Source organism: Alligator mississippiensis, chromosome 13 (genome assembly GCF_030867095.1).
Source record: "Alligator mississippiensis isolate rAllMis1 chromosome 13, rAllMis1, whole genome shotgun sequence".
Lineage (NCBI taxonomy): Eukaryota > Metazoa > Chordata > Crocodylia > Alligatoridae > Alligator > Alligator mississippiensis.
In genome coordinates, this window is record NC_081836.1 from 51,423,731 (window position 1) to 51,448,551 (window position 24,821).

Consider the following 24,821-nt stretch of genomic DNA (forward strand, 5'->3'; position numbering starts at 1 on the left):
AGCAGGTAATCATTAGTGAAGGGTGGGGAGCTGGTCTTGGCCAAACGCACTGCTGGTGCCTGGCTATAGACAGGGCAGTGGGGAGGGGGAGGTGGTCTGGACCAATATCCAGCCATGGAAGGAGACATTTGGAAGAGGTCCCACCGTGCCCACAGCACACTCAGGAATGCTGCTGCTGCTGCTCATCACCTACTGCCCGCTAAAGGACAATTCATGGTCCTACTAAATCTGGTAGGTCGGTAACTTCCCAACTGGAAGAGCAATGGGACCAGCTGCCCAGGGGGGCTGTAGATTCTCCCTCACCGGAGCTTTTCAGTCACAGACCGGATGAGCACGAGCTGAGGACATTTTAGGAAGAGCTAATTCTGTACCCCTGGAGGGGCTGGACTACACGCCCGACCCCCGAGTTGCCCTCAAAGCCTACGAATCTACACCATTTGTGCGTGCAGCCCTCGTTTCAAAGCCTCCTCCTCCTTCAGCACATCAAGTAGTTCTCAAGCTGGCTGCTGGAGGAACACAGGCTTGTTCAGAGACAACACTTCAGGTATTGGAAGGAGCCCTCTACGACCATAACCTCACACGCTCAAGAACCATGAAATAGCCGCCCTCGTTCCTTATCCAAGGACACTTTGCAAAACTCAAGACTGGTCCCCACAGCACGTGGCTCAGTTCTGACTAGGCAAAGGGTTTGTACTGCATGGATCGGTTGGCGTTTTCTTGGAGCATAAAACAGCTCTGCCACACCAAGACTGTGTCCCCCTCTATGTTACAGGTATCACATAGTTACCCGGTTACTTGGGCAATTACCTTAACACCAGCTACATGTGCAGAGTAGCTATCACGCCATAACAAGCTCCAATCAGCTATAAAGTTAGAGATGGAAAATGTGTACTAACTTTATAGCTAGTTCCTATTGAGCTTTAATTTGCACATGTAGCAGAGGTGCACCATGCCCAGCTGGGGTTGGGAGCCCCACAACCGAGGCAAGCAGCTGTAGGCTCTGGTTCGCAGCAGCAACCCCCAAGCCTGTGAGATCATAGCTGCCATGATCCCCTAGGTGCAGGTGTGGGGAGCACCTCCACAGCTGGGAGCTCCTCAACTGAGGTGGCTCCCAGTTGCAGGAGCTTACTTGTTGCTGGTGCAGGGGGAGCCTGAGATTGGACTCCCCCTGCACCAGCAATAAGACGGGATGGGTCTAACTTTATAGCATGTGCAGCGCGGCAGGAGGTGCGATTGTGTGGGTCACGCACGAGATCCCATCTTGCCTTCACCTGCACGTGTAGAAGGGCCCTATACTCTAACCCAGGTTTCCCTTTACTGCAAGGGCCTCACAGCAGACATGGCATCCAGAGACTCACCTGTTAGGAACTCTTTCCAAACCAAACTCATGTCCCCACCGGTGGCAGCTAGCACATTATGGAACAACAGCTCTCCATAAAGCTAAAAAGGGACCAGACACGAGAGTAGTAGTAGTTGATACCTAGCCCCCTCCAAACAGTTATGCTTTCAGGCTTAAGCCCACATTGTTCCACTACCCCCATAAACTAAGTCAAGACAAGATGGGGTAAATCCCACAAGACAGCATGCAAGGCAGCCTGTCTTCCCTTGTGGGCACTCTTTTATGTGATTTTTTCTCTTCAACAGGCCTGAGCGCTTGCATTAAGGACCCACCAGCTCCAACAAGCTGAGCAGAGCGAAGGCAGAATACTGCAGAGAGTGGTGCTGGCTACACCACGGGTTCTCCTTTCTCTCGGGAGGAGCACTGGATCACTAGCACAGCTTCTGGATGGCAGACAAAACTCTGCCCACCCACCTCTGCTCATCGCAGCTTGCAAAACAGCTCACGTGAGAAACGACAGGAGTGTTAACTAGGGCAGCATGAAAAGGTTTCCATCAGAACTAAGTTTTGTAACAAGGCAGCTTTCCAGGAAGTGTCTGTTTTTGCTACAATTTGTTTATAACAGAAAAAGACCTGAAAAACAGAACAACTGTCTGAAGAAAAAAAAAATGTTTCTGACTTAAAACTATTTCCATCATGTTTCAAGGGAGTATCACAGTATCATAGTGCTTAGGGTCAGAAGGGACCTAAACAGATCATCAGGTCCTACACCCTGTCCTGGGCAGGAATGGGTGCCGGGGTCATATCACCCCAGCCACATATCTGTCCAGCCTCCTCTTGAAGACCCCCAAGGTAGGAGAGGGCACCACCTCCCTTGGGAGCCCATTCCAGAGCCTGGCAGCCCTAACTGTAAAGTAATGTCTCCGGATGTCCAGCCTGAACCGTCTCTCTAACGATTTGTGGACGTTATCCCTAGTAACCCCAGGTGCTGTCTGGGGGAACAGAGCCTCCCCCAATTCCCACTGGTCCCCACTGGTGAGTTTGTAAATGGCCACCAGATCCCCTCTCAGCCTTCTCTTGTGGATGCCGAATAGGTTCGGGCCCTTCAGCCTCTCTTCATACAGCCGGCCCTGCTGCCCCCTGACCCTGCGAGTGGCCCTCCTCTGGACCCTCTCAGTGCTGGCCTCTTGAAGCGCGGCACCCAGAACTGGACGCAGTACTCCAACTGCGGCCTGACCAGTGTCACATAGAGGGGAAGGATCACCTCCTTGGACCTGCTCATGATGCATCTGTAGATGCGCGACAAGGTGCGGTTAGCCTTACCGACCGCTTCCTCGCACTGGCAACTCATGTTCATCCTGGAGTCAACAATGACTCCAAGATTTCTTTCTGCCGCCGTGTTGACAAGAAGGGAGTTCCCCAGCCTATAGGTGTGTTGCTGGTTCCTTCTCCCTAGGTGCAGCACCTTGTACCTGTCTGCATTGAATTGCATCCTATTCTCATCTGCCCACCTCTGTAACCCGTCTAGATCTAGCTGGATTCTGTCCCTCCCCACAGCGTGCCCACCTTGCCCCACAACTTGGTGTCGTCAGCGAATTTGGACAGCGTGCTTTCCACACCCACATCCAGATCGCTGATAAAGATGTTGAACAATACAGGCCCCAGGACCAAGCCCCGGGGGACTCCACTGCCCACATCCCGCCAGGTTGAAAATGACCTGTCCACCACCACTCTCTGGGTACGACCATCTAGCCAGTTTGCCACCCATCTGACTGCGTAGGCATCAATGCCGCAGTCACCTAGTTTTTTAAGAGAACGTGGTAGGAAACTATGTCGAAGGCCTTCTTAAAGTCCAGGAAGACAACCTCCCCCCCAACACCCTCGTCAAGGGACTTTATGACCTGATCATAAAAAGAAACCATGCGAGTCAGGCAGGACCTGCCCTCAATGAACCCAGGTTGGTTGCCCCTGAGCATTACCTCCCCTGCCGGGCCCTTGCAGGTGTGCTCCTTGATACATTTCTCAAAGGACCGAGGTAAGACTGACAGGCCTATAATTGCTGGGGTCCTCCTTTCTCCCCTTCTTGTAAATGGGGACCACATGGGCCCTTTTCCAATCCTCTGGTACCTGGCCAGAGTCCCAGAGCCATGCCAGGGACCCCGCTATGACCCCCGCCAATTCCCTCAGCACCCTCGAGTGAACAGCATCCGGACCTACTGATTTAAACACGTCCAGCCCCTCCAAAAGTTCCCCAACTAGGTCGTCCCTGACCCTAGGCACAGCGGTGCCGCCCCTTTGTCCATCTGCAATTCTAGCAGGGGAGACGTCCCAGTCCCCATTCAGGAATATGGAAGCAAAGAATTCGTTAAAGAGGTCAGCTTTTTCATTTGCCACACTCACCAGATTGCCAAGCCTATCCTGTAGGGGCCCATGTTACCCGGTGCCACCTTCTTACTTCCTATGTATTTGAAAAAGAACTTTTTATTATCCTTAATTCTGGTCGCTAGCCCTAGCTCCATCTCTGCCTTGGTCTTCCTAACAGCCTCCCTGCAGTCCCGAGCAATGGAGGTGTAAACCTCCTTGGTGATAGCCCCTTGCTTCCACTGTTTGTACGCCTCCTTTTTAGTCCTCAGGCATCCCTGGATGCCTTTGCTGAGCCATGGGGGCTTCTTAGCCCTCCTGCCCCTTTTTGTGTGCATTGGGACCGACTCCCTTTGAGCTCGGAGGATGGTCTCCTTGAGGAACAACCACCTGTCTTGGACTCCCATCTCGCTGAAGCTCCGAGACCCCAATGCCTCTCCTACTAACCTTATTAGCTTACAGACGTCGGGCCTCCTGAAGTCGAGGACCTCTGCCTTGCTGCTTGCTTTCACCACCCTGCGCTGGATAGTAAATTCCAGCAGGCGATAATCACCGTCACCCAGGTGGTCGAGTACCCGCAGAGCCCTCACCAGGTCGTCGCCTGTGGCAAGGACCAAGTCCAGCAAGTAATTTCTCCTGGTGGGACTATGCACCTCCTGGGTTAGGTGGAGATCCTGTATCCCGGCCAGGAACCTACGTGAGCGGTTGGACCAGGCCGACGGTAGTTTAGGTCACCCGTGGCAACCACATCCCTTGACTTTACAGCCTCCATGAGCTGACTTGAGAATTCCCGGTCCAGCTCGTCTCCCTGGCTAGGTGGTCTGTAGTAGACGCCCACGATCAAGTTGTAATCACCATGCCTGGTTTTCTCTTCTATGGGACCAGAGCTCCTCAGCAAACGCTAGGGAGCGGAGGAAAGGACAGGGACATGGGGCACCAGAATTGCAATTCCCCTGGTACCACCCCAACGTCCAGACCTCTGCATGCGAGCTGTGGGGCAATGAACCCCACCACTTTTGACCTAGTTTTCCAGATACACAAAGGCTTAGCGTTTGAGTCCCACAATACAGTCAAAATATCAGCAACTCAAAATTACTGAATTTGTAGGAAAGAAAGGACTGATAGCAGCTATGCCCTGAACACTTCCAAACACCTTTGAAGTCCATGGGAGTCTTTCCACAGCCTATTGCACTCAGGCTATCAGGAAGTCAACCCATCTCTTTTATAGGTGCAAGGCAGGGGCTATGATCCTAGACATAAGGAGCTCATCCTGTTGGCCTGCTGCTCCACGTAGGACTCCAAGAGACGGGAGAGATCTTCGCACCAGGAGGGAAGGCCATGCTCTGTACTCGCTAGCACTGGGGGAAAGGGAACTCACATTTGGTCTGCGGGATATCTGACAGGGCCGGAGAGCCAACCTGCCTTTCAGAAGCCTTGTTCACACCCAGCAGCATCACACCCCCAGTGAATTTGGGATGCTGCTGCCATCTCGTGGCAGCGTTGCCAAATTGTTCAGCGCTCAGCCCAAAGCAAACGGCAACAGGCAACTTTCGCTGGAACTGCAGCAGCTTCAAAGATCTGGTTTCTCAAAGCAAATCTATCATGTGGATCCTCCCAGGAAAGTTTAGGTAATCCTTTTAAAACTGCCCATTTTCTGTAGTCGTCCCCTGCTGCCCCTTTCCACACGCTCACCTCCCCTGCTTTTTTCTTTATCTCCATCCTGAGCAATTTGAACTCGGCAGCTGGACTGAGCACCAAGACCTGGCAACTTGGTTTCCACAGTCGTTCGTTTGACTTCACCAAGGTTTTCCAGCCTTAGTCGGCGATGCCTACGGCTTGCTCTGGTGCACCAGGCACCAGCAGGGGTGACGTACTAGGCGGTGGAAGGAAGCTATCACAGCTAAAAACAGAACCCTTATGTCAAGGTGAGTAGACCCCACAGATCAAACCAAAACCACTTGACAGAAAGACCAAAGATTTAGCTTCTCTGTTATGTGGTGATGCCACAAAGGGGCCTGTGGCCAGAACATCATGCAGATGAAGGCCTGAAAAAAAAAAAAAAAATTAAAATACTGCAAGAGCAGAGACCCGTACCAAATGACCCCAGCTAGTCTTCCAGGCTTACGCTGACAAGGGCACGCACGTCGCATTTCCCTCTTGAAGGGGGCCATGAGGCTCTGCATTACCTCGGGGCTTTTCCCATATTATCAGCCCACATGAGAACACAGAGTCAAGTTTCTACTTCTCCCAGTAAAGATAATCCTTTTGCTTATTGTTGCTGAAGCATGATAAAGGGCATTGGAACAGCAAGTGCTTGGAACGTCTATAGCAACATGCAGGCCCCGACACAGCCAGCTGATCAGGGAGGCGATTCCTTTATCAGCGTGCAGCTCCTTCAAAAGTGCAGTGGGCCCATGCTGCAAGCAGCTGCTTTGCCATCTTCCACATGGGTATTTGTTACAACGGGAAGGGACAGTTGAAAGGAAATCTGCCAAGAACACGTTCCTCATTAAAGCTTATGAAGACTGATAAGGAATGATCTTGCTTTGGAGTCTTCCCTGTACTGGGGGGAAACCTCCACCTTGATTATTGTCTTCATTCAACTCTTGAGAAACTTTACTTACCTGGTTTTAGCACAGGGTCTGCTCTTGGGATGTGGTTATAAATGCCAGGATTTCCTAATGCCAAAAAAATCAGATCTAGAATGAAAGACACAGCAATAGCCTGAAAATACTTGTGTACATCCTAAACGGCACTGGCATTAAGAGCCTCCGGGTCTCTCTGCATTTCTACAAAACACCGTACTAGATCGTTGCTACTCCCTTCGTCCCTGTGGGAACTGGTACCACTTGGCCTTGTTTCATGCGCACAGTGCACGGCTAAGCATATCCAACTTTGTGTACTGTAGTAAAATATGCCTTAAAAAATATTAAAAGCAGAAGATGCTACCAATAAAGTTACTAAATAGAAGAGTGGTATGTAGGTTTGTTTTTAACTGTTTATTTTAAAACATGAAACCCAAGCTGAATAGAAACCACAGAAATTACATTTAGGTTTTTTTTGTTTCAGTTTTGTTTGTTTTTTTTAGTATTTGCAAAACAAAAAAAAAGTTACAGTAAAAAATAGCTACGATACAATCAATAGAACTACTGAAGTAAAAGGAAAAAAGATACAAAAAGGGGCTCAATCCTCAGTTTAACCCTCACAATTTAAAAACATTTTGGGTAAGTGCAGGAACATCTGAAGAGGAACTAGCAGATTCAAAGGTTTTAAAAAAAATTATATATATTTATATATTATATATATGTATATAAAGTGGTATGATATACAACCATTATGGTTAAGAACAAAACCAGAAAGAATTACAAAAAGGCCAGTTACATGTTCACCGGTAAGTTTCCGTGCACACAGTGTCAAAGGAAAAACTGAAATTAAGGAACTTCCCTCTTAACAAGTGACAGTTAATTAAACCTGCAGGGGCCTCAAGGCTCACGCTAGCTAACACGGGACCCAAGGCGTGCGATGAACCTGGGGTCTGTTCCTAAGGCCGCTGAAAGTCAACAGGGTCTTTCTGCAAATTCAGCAGCCTTCGGATGCCGGGCCCCTGGAGAAGTCGGCTCATTAGACTCTGTCTGGGAACAGGGGAGAGGAGTATGGAATTGCATAGTGAGGAGAAATGTGGTATCAAATACACAGAGCACCTCAAAGGACCCTGATGGGAGAATTACTTCTCTGCAGTAAGGAATACTTGGCACTTCTGCAAGTGCTTCTTCTTTGACGTTTCGTTTTGTTCATGTGCTCAGACCCATGGGCACAGTTGGAGAGAACGCAAAATAAAATAAATACCCCTGGCCATACAGGCGGAAAAGCATGGACACAGGCAGGCGCTGCGCCATCTCACCGACAGCCCTGAGGCCTGGAGAAGCTCAGCAATTTGCCCAGTCAAGTACAGCTGAACATCCCCAGCTCCCAGGCTGTCTTTTAACCTCTGGACCGCGTTCCCTCTCCCTTTCCACTCATGTTTGGGCAACATGCCTGCAACGGAGACAGGAGGAGACTCCACTCTGCAGTAGAAGAGCAGCCCACTCAGCCTAATGTTGCTACAAGCATCCAGGGCTTTGACTGCTCCTGCTGACCCTACCAAAGACCATCCATCATTTATCTGCAACTTCAACACCAAAGACGGGGAGAATGAGTTGTAAGAAAAGACATCTTGAGTGCATGGAAGTAAAGGTCCCTACCCCACCAAGTCCTGACCAGTAGATAGTGGAGTTCATTCTCCTAGATATTTGCTGGGGGGAGGGACAGGGTGTCTCAATTTCTCTGAGGGATGCTAGAGACTGCCTGACCATGGGAGGACATAACCTCTCTCCACCCTTTGGTGTGAGCCAAGAGCTGGAACGCTCCATCTTCTTACTCACTGCTTCATGCAAGAGGCTGAACCCAAAGCGAAGCAAGATCTTGCAGTGCTACTGTCTCCCATGCTCCACTGAAAGCACATGGGAAAGGGGCTAAAAGAAAGTGCATCCCATAGCTTGGGCAATCTCCTACCTCTGCTCCTTTTTGATTTTTGGCTCTAGGGAGGAGGAACAGGAGCAGCAGCAGCTCCTAGATGAGGACACGCCAGAGCTTTTAACAAGGGTTTAGAAATTCCTTCTAACGTTATAGTCTCCACCGCTATCTGCTCATGCCCCTGCCTGGTAATTAAGGGGCTTGCAATGCATGAAAAGGAAAGGCCATCAAGACAGTGTCTGCAGACTCCACTCTGTCCTTTCAGCACCAGCAAGATCTCTCCTCTTCCTCTGCGCTGGCTATTCTCAGAAGACAGGAACTCATCTACACCTAAATCACATGGAGGGGGCTGCAGTCAGCAACACAGATGTCTCTCTCCTCCAAAATGTGCTGCATCAGCATCAACCTCAAGTTTCTCCCATCACTGAGAAACCAGGACCTGAAGTCAGTGGGCTACCATCTATACCAGCATCCGTCCAGGTGCTTGTGGGCTGGCCGCACCACAGACCACCGCTACCCTTCAGTAGGGGAGATGGCTGCCCGTGTAGGGGGAGGGAGGAAGTCAGCTTATCTCCAGACTGCTGAGGGAAATCAGTGGGACAGCATGATAGGGAAGGGGATGTACTGGGCCAAACTGCTTACTGTTAATCCCCCATGTTGTGGGCTAAATATGGCCCCTTTTGGGGCTAGAAAGGGCCAACAGGCTGTAGGTTGAGCACCACTGGTCTGTAGTCATTTGTACAGTGCTCATCCAAATAGCGTCCAAGTGGTTCCATCTGCAACCCAAACTGCAGTGCCAAGAACAAATACAAGGGTACCAAGCCAGGCCATAGGAAACAGTTTTCCCGGGGAAAGCCTGAATGTTCCATGTGAACACTCAAATGTTATGGGAAACTTCTATGGGAATCCTGATCTGGGATCATTTAATATCAATAATAATCATAATAATAAAAACTCCCCCTGTAAGAATGTCCAGCTCCAAAGCATCCCTTTGTCTGAGCCGAGCTGGCTATGCTTAAATAATTAATACCTTTCCGTGGAGAGAAATTAAACAGGGGTGCCTGAAGAAAAGTAGCCCCTGATCCCTCCGGTTATTGGAGAGATGGATAGATGCTAAAAACTCCACTTGAACCCTTTTATCAGCAAGTAAAATGAACTCAGTTAATATTACATACAGGATACAAACACTACAGTTATTATTCCCAAGACAGCACAAGAAATTCACAGCCAAGTCTTGATTCAAAATTCCTTTACAATTACAATGCAGTCTTGAACACTGGACATAAGAGTCCAACATGCTATTTACATTTCACATTTTGGAGATGCTTGTGTGCTTGAAAGAGTTCACTTCCAAATTAAAACTGCACGTGGCTATGTGATGGAAAGCAACCAAACCAACCGGTCAAGCTGATGGCCGTGTTTGTGCTTCTTAAAAAAAAAAAAAAAAGAATACGAACAGTCTTCACTGTTGCAGTCGCCTTTGAACAGAGAGAAGCTGCCTTCCATTTTGCTGTTAGTGAGGTTCCCAGAGGTCAGAGTTATCTCCCCTGATGGTTGGAGCCTTGTACTAGCAATCAGTACCATGGCTCAGGTTCCGAGATGATACGCTGTCAACAAGTCAAGTTGGGATGCAGCCCATCCCAAGTGATATGGCATTGATATTTCATCACATTAAAAAACAGATACAAGTTATGGAAGAGGGAAAAAAAAAAAAAAAAAAAAAAAAATCTCTGCAGCTTTACTCACTACACGTCCGAGAGCTTGGATTCTGGTTATCAGTAATGCTATTGAACATGTTACTCTGTGCCAGTCAGCATCTGCCGTTCACCCTAGAGGGGGAGTCAGGCTGGGAGATCTTCTGCTGGGAAAGGGCCACGCCACAGACATGCTGCGATAGCATCAGTTCAGGGTATGTACAGACTACACCAGATTGGCCACTTAGGCTCTGCCATTCATTTTACACCTGGGTGAATCAACACACTACTGGCTCTGAAGCAGACCCATTTGGACTTGCCCCGAGGAATTCTGCAGTGTGGCCCAAGGATCCAGTAAAAAAAAAGTTGTGGTAACATATGCAGGCTCCTGTATCGCATGCTGCAGGAGAGCAGGGCTCCACGGTCTTTACAAAAGTGCAAAATCTGTGTCAAGTAAAGGAAGTCCTGGCTGGAATACGGAGCACCACAGCTCACCCCACAACCTTGCTTCTCTGGCCTTCTCGGGGATGTGGGGTTGAGGGAGGTGGCGGGGGAGGGGTTATCTCCACGGTATTACCCTCTCACTGCACACTACAGTCAAGTAGCATGCAAGTCAACTTGCACCTTGCTACAAAACTCTGAACCCCCATCACCGTTGTAAACTGTGCTGTAAACAATGCACGTAGTTAAGCCAAGCCTTGGATGAAAGCAAGCTGACACCATTTCTGACCTGGATGCTGCCCTGAAAGGTACTAGCTTTTTTCTCCTTACTAACATGGACAGTAGGAACAGAGGCATTCCACATCCCACCTCCATCCATGGCCCCATGGGACACACGAAGAGTGATGCTGCATCCTTCATACAGCAAAGTCAGCCCATGAAAGCACCTGTTTGATGAAAGGTTCCCTCCTTCTGCTGCCTTCTCCTCCAAGAAGCATTTGCCTCCGAGGACCGGGGCCACGGTACCAAGAGGCAGGCAGCAAATTTAATGACAACACCTCTCTAAAACTACAACTGTAAGTGGTATTTTGGAGCCTGCAGACCCTAGCTGGCTGAGATGACCTGGGAAAGGATTTGATGTGCTTACTAAGGGGGAAACCATGGGGCTTTGAAATACTGACAATACAGTTTTGATTTTCCCAGTTGGTTACACCCACTGCCATACTGTAAGTATCCAGGTGGCCAGCCAGAGGCTGATCGGCTAACTGGTCTGTACACACACACACAGATGTGCTCAGCTTTCCCATCAGACTAAGAGAAGGGGAGTAGAGCATGGCAGCATTTTCCTCAAAGCCTTTCCTTCTCAGAGAACTGGGCTGTGTGCTGTTTCCTTTCCTTCACCCTGTTTCTCTAAGGGTCTGAAGGTTACCCAGAACTTGCTAGCTACCAGTTTCTTAAAGGCATCTCAGGACTCACCCCTCCCCGACACCCTTCCCTCCAAATAGGCAACTTGCTAAGGGAAGTGTTAGCACCCTGGTTAATGAGCAGTGGAATATGCAACAATCCACAGAGCGATGATAAGATAACTCATGACCTAGTCGAAGCATGGGGGCACGGTGCACAGATCTGGTTACAAGTCTGAGGGAATCCAATGACATTGGCCCGAGGAGAGGCAGTGGTAGGCTGAAGGGCCCATGTAAATGTACACTCTAGGCTGAAAGAACAGAAAGGTGAGAAACGGATCCTCTTCCTCTGATGCAGTCTGGACATCACAGAGCAAGGTTTGAGCCATCTTGTCCAGTGTCCCAACCCCAATGCTTACTTTGACTCCTCCTGTCACTGGCTTGACATCAACCCATACGACTGGGTCAAAATGGCTTGTATAGAACGGTAAAATAAAAGGTGTCTTTTACTTACTTGAGAATGAACACTACACACTACTTGCATCATCGCTGCAGGGTGGGTTCTTCTCTAATATGAAGTGGTCTCTGCCCTGTAGAGCACCATTCTTCAATGGAAAGTGCGAAATTGATGTGTGATGCCTTCCCCCTCTCCCGGCACCAAACTGTCCCCCACCCTCCACCTACCACACCTGTGTTTCATGCCGAGGAGGCTCTGGGAGTCTGTATGCATGTGCCTGACGTTAGTGGTTAGCAACGTGAGGAGGAATAAAAATACAATAAAAAAAAACCTCGTTCTGACATTCACAATAGTTTTAAGACTTCGCTTTGATTTACGATCCTGGCGACGAAAGGTGGTGGTGAAATTACCAATCTTTTGAGGTGTTTGGGGTGTGCGCCCCAGGGATTCCCACTACAGCCAATGCTCTGAGACTCCATATTTCTATGCAACACACCACCCCAACTCTTAAGAAGAGTCCAGCAATCTGACGGGCCACGCCCTCGGAGTTCTTGCATTTGTTATAAATCCACTGGCATTTAGTCTCTTTTGCCTTTGCAAGTTGACTGTCCCACAAAACCAAGTGCCAGGCTACTGCCCTAGAGAGCGGAAACTAGTTAGTGCAAAAAAACAACAAACACAAAGAAAAAAAAAAAGAAACCTTTACACCCTTACAAAGTCTTTTCCTGGAAAAATTTGGCACCAAGTGGGTTGGTTGCTGGCTCATTTGATCTCGGTGTGCCGATCTCACAAAGGCAGTGCCCAGAATGCCATCTGCGAAGACATGGGCTTCCCTGATGGAGCAGAAAGGTCAGGTGCAGAGTTATGGCCAGGCAGGGACACATCCAGGGCAGCTGGCTGGTGCTGGGAACACCCTGTTCCTCCTCGAGAATTCAAAAGCTGAATAGAAAGGGGAAAGAAAGAGGAATTGAGCTGACCAACATCTCCAGAGACACAGTGGCTCTGTTTGTTCTAAATAAAGCCAAGGTAGAGCTCCCAAGTAAAGCAGATATTCAGTGCACTAGAAGGCGATTTCCACAGGGGACAAGAGGCAAGACGACTTCTGCAGAAACACCGGCTGCACAGGCATCGAAGAGGTGGCCCATGGGCATGGCTTTCCTTCTCTGCCCATGACAGCCATGTGCAAGGACCATTTCCTTCTTCAGCACGCTGCAGGCTGAGCAGATTTCCTGATCCCCTCACCAAGCTGAAGATAGAAATCTTTTTTCATCCAGTCCCTCTGGAGAGTGGGGGGGGAGGGAGGGAGATGGGGGAAGGTCAGAAACAGAGGTGTTTGCAAACATTTCCCGATAGGCTATTGATAGAGCTGGCCCCGAACACAGCAAACCTAGATGAGCTGGTGATCTTTTTTTCAGATGCTTGCATGTGTATGCTCATTCTCTCTCTCTTCCTTCCCCTACCAGGTACAGCTAGGTGTAGGTTTAATTTGGAAGGGGCTTCCATTCAGATTTCCAATAGACAGGTACCAGGTTGGAGGGGTGATTTGTACTGGAGAAGCAAGAGGAGGAGGAGGAGGAGGAGGAGGATCTGCGCTGGGTTTGGGGCAGGACAGCAGGGTTGAGGACAGCACAGGTGGGGGGCACAGCAGTTGGCACATCTGTTTAGTTTTACTGTGTGTTATTTTTAATGCACACTGCCAGAGTCTGGGCGAGGTTGGTTGGTGGCGAGGTATTTGGCTCTCATGCTGGAGGTGTACTGGAGAAAGACAAAAAAAATAAAACAAACAGTAAGTCAAAATGAGCAGCACCAACATGAAACGCTGGGCTATTACCACTTCCCAAGCTCATTTTGGTTTATTCATGGCTTACCAAGAAGCCTCTTGGCTTGGTTCTCTTGGAGTCTCCAACAATGGAAATTTTCACAGATCATAACATAGTCAAATAGTCAAGGCAGAGCGACAAACTTTCATTTTGCTGCAGGAAGAGGCTGGCTGCATCCTTTGCATACATACCAATAACCTATACCCCAGCTCCCCACTGAGAAGGAAATACTAGTGCCAAGAGGCACCATAATCGGTGTTTCATGAGTACTCCATACTTAAGTGGGAGGAAGAGGGGGATGAGGGCACACTGCTCTTGTAAACACACATCTCAGGATTTCAGCCTTTTTTTGACCCAGCTGGCAGTTGTATTGTTTTCTTCAGCCATGTAGAAGGATGAGAAGCTTGGAAAAAACCCAGAAGAGCAAGTTATACTGAAAGCGTGCAACCAGGACTTCAACAGACCACAGGCATCACAACAATTATGGCCAAGGACTGCTGAAGAATAAATCCCTGCTGGAGTAGGTTTATGCCCGTGTCTGCTGACAGGGCAAGCATGGACCCACAGAAGTGAAACCATGACAAGGTTGGTTTCCACTGGTCATAATATAGTCAAGTCAGTGCAATAAGCTTTCATTCTGCTACAGTAAGAAGGGTTGCTGTGGCCTTTGCATACATACTAATAAATTATCTGAGTTAGTTTCAAACACTGACCAGGCTGGGAAAAGATGGAGTCACTTGGGACTTATCAACCAGCGATGGGATGGGCGACATCAAGAATTAGTTTAGAACTACAGCCTGGTAGTAGGCACAGCTGTGCTTTCGGTGGGGAACGGAAGAAACTCATGGTGGCCAAGAAGCTTTGCTAGGTAATGCTGAGGGAACTTAAGGTGCTTTGGATGAACTTGTGTTACTCAGATGTCAGAACTGCTAGGAGCACAGTTATGCCACTTTGAACATCATTCCCCGCGTGCAGAGGTAAGCATGAAGTCTTGGCCTCTTTACGTGAGCATGTCTAAGAAAGCCACCATAAGCATGGTGTTATTGCTTCTGCAGCTGGCACTTCATGTGTCATCATAGTATGAACAGCCACTTTACAGCTGGGCAGTGAATAGAGACTTAAAACTTCCTGACAATGCTACCTATCTGTCCAGATTTTTAGCACTTTACAACTGACACTGCATAATGAAGCTGGCTGCCCAAAGAGCCAAGAAAAATATCATTATGAAACTAAACGCATCAGTTATATTCCAATACCTTTTGCCCTGCCTCTTGGAAAAGATCATGATGGCATATCCCAGAACTCCACAGCAGAGCCAGCCCTGAAGGGTTTTTCAGTGTTAACTGAATTTTGCCAACAGCACCCCAGTGTTCAGGACTGATTCTGCACCACAGAGAAGATACACCCATCTCAGCAGGACTAAGAAATTTAGTGTATTTGTATACTACTTGGTATGCTACTACTATTTGTTGACTACACATTCTTAAATGCCTTCCAGAGTGAGTGAGACAGGACACCAATCCAACACTAACTTCTTAAAGTAAAGCGTGTGCTCTCACGTGTGCCTAACTAGTAGCAGGAATGATGCATTACTCTGGTGCTTAAATATTACCTGTCCCACTATCACAAAAGTGAGGCTCGAAGTACTGGTGGAAAAAAAAAAAAAATACAATTTGCATCAACCAAATTAGCTCAAAGCAGTTTAGATTTTTTTTTAAAGTTCTTCATATGGGTTCTTCGGAGGACAGGCTGAAAAGTCTTGTGAAAAGGAGAACTGTTTGATCAGTAATCTTCCATCTATACTGTGTGGAAAGCAGGAGTAGGAAAAGGAAAACGTGGAATGGACAGAGAAAACACCCCCCACCTACCAGATTCTCAAAGAGCAGGGAGCATTTAGATAAAGAAACTAGGAACATGTTTCCCCCGCCCCCAATTGCTTCCTGGATGTAGACTTACAGCCAGTCTCTGCAGAATTCTCACATCAAAAGACAGACGCAACCTAATGAACAGCATTTTGAAGCTGTACTACATATGTCTACAGACATGCAAGAGGTCAAAAAGTACTGGACTGCTCCCATTTATTCAGCAACACAGTAGTTTAAATGCCACCCAGAAACAGAATGATTTAAACTAAAGGAAGAACTGGACAGACAGTCAAGCACAGGGTTTTGGTTTCAGTTTTAAACCTAACTTTAAAGCAACCCCAATTTGTCTCACAAGCTGACACAAACCAGGGGAGTCAGAGTTAAGGCTGAAGTTCTCTCCTTAACTCAGGTCTGTCATGCCTAAGATTCTGTTCACTTCCCAAATTTTAACCGTCTTTGAACTGTCATGGTTCATTTAAAGTAGGGATGTGTGCGAGTACGCAGCTTTTAATTCAAACTCAAAGCAACTGAGCCAGCCAACATTTCCACTCGGAGTGCATGGTGAGCTGGAAACAAGATAACGTAGCACAGCAATTTTGGAAGGGTACATGGGATCCCAAGCAGCTAGTCCCCCCCCCCCCCCCCCAGTGTACTGCCCTGCATAAAGTGGACTGTCATGCCAGGTAAGAATGCATCCACCCCTGCTGAAGGAGCATGAGACAGATGCCCTGAATGCAGATACCAACTTTTAGACAAGCTAGTAGGTGCAGATACATCAATTAGTTATAAAGACAAGACAGTTGTCAGCCATATGGACCAAAGTCGACTGGGTTACTGGTACAGTTAAACAACTGTGCCTCTGGCTGCTTAGAAAAACAACTGTTAAGCATCATCATAGTGTGGCATCACAGTGTGGGCAGAACAGTTCACATCTAATGGTGACACTTTGGACTTAATTGAGTTGCTTGCAAATGGCCCATCTGTAACAGTTCTTTCAAGACAGAAGATTGTATTTAATTTCCTTTCTTTTAAAAAAAAATTAATACCAAAAAACAGCTTTCATAGAAGGTTTAAGAAAATGTATTCTGGATCCTTCATGTCTGAAAAGGAGTCTTCAGGACAAATTACACCCATATATTGTTTTTCACATCATGTTAGGGATACAAAAGTTAATACTTATTTTGATCATATTGCCTGCTATCATACTGGGCAATCATGAGTACACAGGCATTTAGTTTTGATCTGGTCTTGAGGTGCTTGATAGATCTCAGCAGTTATTCACTTACCAGTGAGCTAGAACTGCTGTGGCTTGTATATTTGTATTACAGCATTTTGAAGAAGTTTTACACTTGCCAATTAGGCTTCTTTTCACCAACACTTTTCACCACTAAGTACCAGCTGGGTGTATTTGCCAATTGCTGGGTGATTAACAGTGGAAGTTTCCATGCGTGAGAACTCTTGGTTCAGAAAATCAATGTGCATGGAGTCCTTTGATTTGAGACTCCACACCTAAATATTCACCAGGTAAAACTTGAGGTCTCTGCAGATCATGAGTTGCACCGCAATTAAACTGTATGGCAAAACTGTCTACAAAATAAGCAGATGCACCTCACCCACCCCCTGCACAGCGCTAGCCATCTTGGCATGAGAAGGACTTGCAGAAACTACCTCCAGCCTTTATTTCCTTTCGTTATTAAGACCCTAAAAATCTTACCATGCTTTAAAAAAATCAATTCGAAAATAAAGCTGCTAGGCTTGAAACTTTAAAGTTTATTAAAAGTACCTTAAATAACTAGAGCAGGGGTTAGCAACACCAGCACATGTTGGAGCGTGGCACATGAAGGCATTTTGCTTGGCACATGTGCCTTGGGGCAGACGGCACTGAAGGGGCTATGGCTGTACTGCCACAAGGATTGGGCCCCTTTGGGTCCCCCACCATCTGCCCTAAGGCATATATGCACCCGCCACCAGCAGAGAGCCAGGCCAGGGCTCGGCTTGCAGCCTCCCCAATGCCTGCTGCAAACAGCCCGGGTTCAGTGGCAGGCAACAAGAGCCTGCCCAGAGCTCGGGTCAGCTGTGGCAGGCAGCTGGGAGGCTACAAGCAGCTGCACTGGGGTCTGCGGAGCCCCGGCGCAGCTCATTGCCAGTGGCAGATGGCAGAGGAGCAGTGAAGGGCACAATCCTTGTTGTGGCAAAGCAGCCCCTGGCTCCTTCCCCATCATCCACCCTGAGGCGTGCATGCATCCGCTGCTGGCAACAAGCTGGGCTCTGCGGACGCTGGTGCAGCTGCTTGCCATATCCCAGCTGTCTGCCTCAGCCAGTCTAGGCTCGGAGCAGACCCCTGCCACGCGCCATGTAGCCTAGGCTGCTCAGAGCAGGCAACAGGAAACCTGCAGGCACCTGCATTGGGGCCACAGAGCCTGGCATGGCTCTCTGCTGGAGACAGTTGCACACATGCCTGTGCACAGATAGTGGGGAGGGGCCCTAGGTTGCACTGCCACAACAAGAACTGGGCCCCTTGCAGATCCCCCACCACCTGCCCCTGACACACCAACATATTCCAAGTCGAGTTGGGGAGTTTGTGGCATTGCCCAAAAATGTTGCTGACCCCTGAACTAGAGTTTAATATGCAGGTCTTTTCATGGGGAGTGTGGGGGGAGAGGTAGTCAGATATAACCAGTGGATCCTGGAATAACAAAAGGGTTCTAGTTTCCAGGAGGGCTACCAAGTTATAAGCAGAGTTTAAGAGAAGCATGGGTTTTTTTGTTACTATTGCAGTGAGCCATGTGACTCTGAGCCTAATCCTGGTAAAGACTTGATCCTTGGGTCACGTCTAAGTCTAGTAAACACTTTAAACCCAGAATCAACTCCCTGGAAAAAACAAAAGGTGAGAATAAAGAGGTGTTGACGGATCCTTAAACAGCGTTGCTAAAGCACCAATGTAATACCTGTGGGAATAAGGAAGCACACAAGCACCAGGACCTGACGCCCAAGAAAGGTCTCTGCAAGACTGTTAGAACAGAGTGAAGGAAGCGGTGACATTCTGGACAGCACGAGCAGCATGCATTAAGTGTGCACACAGACCTGTTCATGTCATGCACAGTGACAGAGTACATCAGAGCAACTCCCCACCCCTGATCCCACACATCAGCCAGTGTCTCAGAAACCCCCAAGCACCCCATAAAGCAGAGCAGACAAATGGCGAGAGGCGGCAAGAATGCAGACCAAGCAGTGACATGAGAGAATGGTCACCAGTGCAAGGTAAAAAGCGTACGAGTCCCTGGAGGAATGGCAGATGCAGAGCAGCAGCAGCTGTATGTACAAGTCTGGCTGGGAGCAGAGTGCAAACTGGCTGCAGCACCCGACTGGAGACGGTTCTGCATTCCAGCTGGAGCTAACGTGTTCCAGTTAGGCTGCGATTACCACTTTCTTTGCAAAGATCTCTGTGCTGATCTCAGCCGGTGTGCTGCCCAGGAATTCAGATGATACACCACAGGCAGTTCATAAACTGCAACTGTAAAATGCGGTTCAGACAACTCCTCCCTTCCTATGGTAAATGGCCCTTGAGCTGAGAGAAGAAATGAGGGGTTCTGTCATCCTGGAGATGGGTCTTAACCACCTCCTGTTAACTATGGACTGATGCCAGGAAAGGACTCAAGTGCTCCATCCAGCATATGCAGGAAATTAATGGAATACTTTTGGCACGAGGAAGTGTTACAACAGAGCTACGTAGAATCAAGGATGTTAACATGTGCCTGGACACCTGGGGGAATTGCTTTAAAAAAACAAAAAACAAAAAACAAAAAACCAAGGAAAAAAAAAAAAACTTGCTTATTCCACACCTTGAACTCTAGGATAAAATGGGCAGCTGAAGAGCTAAGCTCCGAGAGGGCTGCTGGTTCCAATAAGCCATGTGACAGCCCATTTAAGCCAGCTTTCCAAGGACAACTATGTTGTTAAGATTGTGGAGGAACTTAAAATGGATGGCAAAATAGGTATATCCTTGGTCTCTAGCGTGGGTCATCACATTGGTGAGAAAACAAGCGGCAGTCAGAGCAGAAAGGAGACCAAGGTGGAAACAAACAGCCAGTCCTTATTAAAAGGCTCATGTGCCAAGTCTTGTTACTGTTTAAATTGGATTCTTGCAATGAGGAACTGGAACAGATTTGCTTCCTGGGACTGCTGGGGCCGGGTGTTCAGCCTGTTCTCGAACGCAGTGATGTGGGCTCGCGTGGGATCTCTGCCCGCTGCAATGCACGGGGACGAGTGCCAAGGGGAAGTGTTGAAGCTACCCACCAAGTCAGCACCAGGGCAGGCCTGCTTAGCTTAACTCTTGGCAGGAAGGGATGGGGTGGAAGGTGCAGGGGGAGGGAACGTGAAGAAATAAGGCACTGGCCTAGGGTAAATAGTGCAGGGATGAGAGGGATAGGTGGGAGTGGAGAAGGGATTGAGCGAGAAGGACCTTATTTCAGTACCTGTTCCATTTGTGGGCGCTGTTACCAGTACGTCCGTGCACTGTCCGAGGGCTTAAACTGCCAGCTCATATGGCTGCTACTGTCCATGGCAGCCAAATACAACTGTGATGACGCAGGAGAGAGAGAGAAAAAGAGAGTGCAGCCTCAACGTGCATGAAAAACACAGTGCAAGCAAGTGAAACGCTGTGATGTGTGCCAGTGACAATGAGGGCTCTATCCCCCTACAGGAACAGCCCTGGGGTAAGAAGTTGACGACAGAAGGAATGACAGGGAGAAAAGAAAAAAAGGACAAACAATGCAGTCGGATCCTTACGGCCTGGTTCTCAGTCAGTTCCCACGAGCTGAGCCGCACAGGATACATCTGGCCTGTCTCATGTCCTTGACTCTGCTTGGGTGGTTCCATTCATGGCCATGACACCCAAAAGGGGAAGTGTCCATACTGCAGGGTTGTTGGCCGATTTGCATGCCATCAGCTTTTTCTTCCATTCACACCATGGCCTCGGCCACTTAGCATGGACGTTTGACACATCCCACAGGGTCCTCTCTATCCCACTACTTGCCTGGGTGGCAGGTGAGAAGGGACGCGTTTCTCCTCCCTCGACTTAAACAGCTTGGGTCAGTTTTTTCATCTATTTGGAAGGTAAACCTGCTGCTATACCCCAATCCTTACACCTTTTGGATAGTCATCTCCACAGTACGGACAGGGGATTAGGTGTCCCCTCCCTACCTCGTCCCTTCCACCAGGATGTACTGCTCCCCAGACCCCTTCCCACTTGGTTCTCAAATGAAATTCCTTTGAAAAAGCCCTTACCAGCATTTCTTCTCAGAAATCAGCTGAAGGCATCAAGACTTAGGATCCACCCTTGAGGTCATTAAAGCAACCAGCTACTGAAGCACCAGGGAATCCTCTCACCAAAGCTAAAGTCCCTGCAGAAAGAAGCCTCTTTTCTGAGGCAGAAGAGCTCTGGGGATGGGAAGTGATCTTCAGCAGGGCTCTGCCCCAGAGGAAGCAACCAAAACAGGTCTGTGCAGCATTTAAAGGAGTTGACTGCAACACAAGATACCGGTGGTAAAGCAGTGGTTGGTGGCACTGTGCTGTAGGCTGCACCAACACTTCCTCTGAAGCCAGCCCCACTGCCGAGAGCCCAGAACACTTCCTGAGCTCAAGTGCAGAACACCAGGGGCCCGAATTTTTCTTTTCCAAGTTTAAGCAAGTTCCAAAAACCCCAGCCAGCATGAGACAAGGGCTGCCTATCCATTTTGCCACTGCTGAAGTTAGAAGAGCTTCTGACTGCATGTAAATAAGAGCATGAAGTACCCCATGGCCCCCCTTAGTTAACCTGAATTGGGCCCAATAGTGAGTACAGTAACTGTAATAAGCCTGCCTGGTTCAGCATGAAAGCGTGCTGCTTGGCATCCTTGGTAACTGTTAGCAGGTTAGTAGCTGGCAGTGTGATGGCCCATTCCCCACGTGGTTATGGCGCTGAAGAGAGTCACAGGATCCAGCAAAATGAGGACCAGATTCAGCTACCTTTTACAAAGGCATAAATAAAAGCTCTGCATTTTACCCAACAGACTGAAACGGCTACCAAACCACTCCAAGCTCCCAAAGAACCTTCCATGAAAGGTTTTTTTTTCTCCTCAGGAAATTAAATACAGGAATAGAAATTCTAAAACAACCTCCACAAATGCTGCAAAACAAAGGATAAAACTAAAAATAATAGGAAGTTTCTTCTCGTCTTCACAGGGCAGATTAAGGAGAGAGTTTCAGCATTCACTCCGAGTTTACAACTTCTTTCCGAGCCTTTAGGGACCAATGCTGCAAAGTGAGTAACAGCATGCATGTGAAGAATGGCACTGAAGTCACCCAAAACGCGACTCATGCACTTCAGTGTTCACTGGACAGGGACCAGAGTGTTATGTGACTTTGTAGAGCGAGTCTGATCTTGCTCATACATATATGTGACCACAACAGCACACTGTGCTTTCATTTTCCATGGCAGCTTAGACACGACTTGTCTACATAGCTTTCTACCATGTACGGGCCAGATCCTGCCTTGAGCTGCACAATAAGCACCCCCTGGAGGTATTACAAGAGTGGCACATATGCATCCCCAAAGCAGAAGTTGGCCTTGGACGCTGAAGCAGAGAGAAGCAGTAAAGACAAACTTACTGAGGGAGGTGGGGACTCCCGGCCAATCAGAGGGGTGTTCTCACAACGGGGGTTCTGGAAGTTTGCATTCTGGCTCCTATGGAAGGGAAACATAGATTGTGACAGATGCACGTGGCCCCCTCCTCTGTACGGGGACTTTGGATCTGGCAGAGAGAGAGAGAGAGTCTAGGACTGAGGGCATGGCTGCTTCCTGCAAATACCACCATAAATCCAACTCCTGTAATACTTTTCCTACATGTCCTGATTACTGGCACGCCACGAGGGGAATCCACCCATCCCTTGGAACCACTGTAAAAGAAAATGCATATGGAGTGCTGCATCTGAACTCCAGTTCCCTGCCCCCAAACCAAAAGTGGAACCAAATTAAAGGAGAATGCATTGGTGAGGAGGACAAGCAAAAAGATGAAGCAATCCAAGACAAACAGGCCATGCGGGTGGTTAAAGTGCGAAGCTCTGTGGAAGGGGTGTCTACTAAATGAAAGCCCTGAACTGGTTGAATCCAGACTGTGAAGACAGCAGAGTTGCCTTCCAGGCAAAGGCTGAACCTGTGATTCTGTGGCTTCCAACCACGTGGGAAGCATAAAACACTAGCAGAACAGTTGCATCTGATTAATGGGGTATTTAGAGACATGAGACTTATTATACAATGGAAGCCAAGTGACACCCCTCTCCAACCTTTCCCTAGGAAGATAATATTCAACACCTATAACATCAGGCAGCAAGTGTTTTCAGGTAACCTACCTACTACAATATTTCTACTGCAGCATTAGCAAGCATTCCCACACTAAGTAAAAGCATATTTTCTTCCACTAAGAGCAACAGTTGCAAGCCTTTTATCATTTTTTGTCTCAGTTAGGGCCACTATTAACAAGCTTCTCCAATTCAAGGCAGAGCTGGTCTTGAAGGCCTTTTCAGCTACCTCTGCTCAGTGGGCACCCGCCACTAAGCTGAATCAAGGCAGTCTGGATAGAATTGGCTGCCTGTTGTGGTTACTCACATGTACTCTGTGACAGGAGCATTGCTGACTGTGTGAGCTGCTGCTGGGATGCTGGTCTCGCTGCCATAACTACTCCCACAGCTGTAGAGGCTGGGCATATGCACCCTGTACAGATTATCATGGGTTTGTCTGTTCCCTTGAGCAGCAGACTCTTCCTCCCCGTCATCATCCAAACTCCTGCAGGAAGGGAAGAAAGTTATCCTCAAAATCACGACATTAGCAGGGTCTGCAAAAACCAAAGTACGTGGTTATCCGACTAATCCAACTATCCTTCACACCTCCTCGCTGAGAACCATTCAGCAAGTCTCAATATGGCAGCATGGAGTACAACCCACAAAACCTTTCTTCCCCCGCCACCAGAATGACTCAGACCTCCCACAGTCACCGTCTGGACTCTCTCAAAACAGTGACATCTCTTAACAACATCCCAAATTCTTCCCCCAGGGCCTGGCAGACCAGGCAACTACGCAAACCCCTCACCCATGCAACTGAAGTGTGGACGCATCCAAAAAAGCATCTGGTTAAAAGAGGCATGTTACAGTATGGGCCTTTCATAGTCTTCTCCCACCAGTTGAAGCCTCACTTGGCTTCACAGTTTCCACTAGACTCCATTTGTTGCACTGGCTTCCCAAGGTTTTCCCAAGTTACATATGGCAAGATCATAAGCATGCTTCTCCAGTTTCTATGTGTATGCGTACACACGTGTATGCATGTGTGTACACTGAACACTTTAGTTACTGGTGTCAATAACATCTGTGCCTGGAGGCTGTTCTTTCCATCCTAAAAACAAAGCTCTTGCTACTTTGAAAAGCTGAATTTATGCATGCATTTGCACAATGGTAGGTTTATGCCCATGCCATTGGGGTTACAAAAGTAATCTTACCATTTATTCCAGGGTGGGTCTGTTCTACAGAAACATGAACCTTGTGTACTGACTAGAGCTAGTTCTTCACAGTAGGCTTTGCCCATGCTCGTCCCAAAATATGCCATATATCAATGGAGTCATCTAATTTGACAGCTCTGCCTCTTGGGCGCTGCAACTGAATCTTACTGACTTGGTAAACATATGTTTTTCTGATGAGCTCTGTGGAACTATTCCATTAGATACGAGACCAGCCAATTCTATTCCTTCATAGGCATCAACAACATTGTTCCAGTTACACAGCCAATCTCTGTTCCATCCATGAAAACACACTGATGGGAGCTGCCTTTAGGACTAGTTGGGATATACAAGAGAAAACAGATGAATGCTTAGATCCTAAGGTGAGTTTACAGGGTTGCCAGTTAAAACAGAAGGAAATAAATATTGCTAAAAGGTTTAACATAGGGCAACAGAGAACCTCCCAGTGCTGGTTTTACAGAATCACTTCTAACAGCCACACAAGAGGTCAGCTGACTGTCGGGCAGAGCAGGCATTGGCAAAATGACAAGCAACATCATGCATCAGGTCAGCAAGTGGGTGGGACAAGACAGTCCAGTAATGTCTTGAAACACTTGCCATCCTCAGAACTCTCCTCTCCAACCCCAGAGAAACTGTGGTTGCTGCTTTCTTCAAGGTGAGCTTCTACCCCTTCCCTTCTTGAGCATGAGTCCATTATATTATCCCACAGTAGTGAGCTAACAGCTGGGAGAGAGTAATGGGTGCCTGCAAGGTTGTGGTGGAGTAGAGACTCTGCAATGGATTAACACATGAGATACCAAACATGACTACCACATTCTTAACCACATGGAGTAGCTTACTGTTGCTAGCTTCCAGCCATAATGTCTGAGAGGCACAGGGGACTG

The 24,821-nt window shown here is 48.1% G+C and overlaps 1 protein-coding gene across 3 annotated transcripts in view; it reads right to left on the reverse strand.

The window, feature by feature from the left end:
- Window positions 1–6,680: 6,680 nt before the first annotated feature.
- TTYH3 (tweety family member 3) overlaps window positions 6,681–24,821 on the reverse strand; it is a 97,272-nt gene continuing 79,131 nt past the window's right edge. Inside the window, exons 12-15 of one of the 3 annotated variants that reach the window (XM_059716594.1) lie at window positions 23,037–23,213; window positions 22,040–22,115; window positions 19,867–19,968; window positions 6,681–13,461 (exon numbers count right to left, since the gene is read on the reverse strand). In XM_059716594.1, coding sequence (XP_059572577.1) covers window positions 19,888–19,968; window positions 22,040–22,115; window positions 23,037–23,213 — 334 coding nt within the window. In that variant the 3' untranslated portion in view covers window positions 6,681–13,461; window positions 19,867–19,887. The remainder of the gene's footprint in view (window positions 13,462–19,866; window positions 19,969–22,039; window positions 22,116–23,036; window positions 23,214–24,821) is intronic. The other 2 variants (XM_059716595.1, XM_059716596.1) reach the window with 2 other exon arrangements.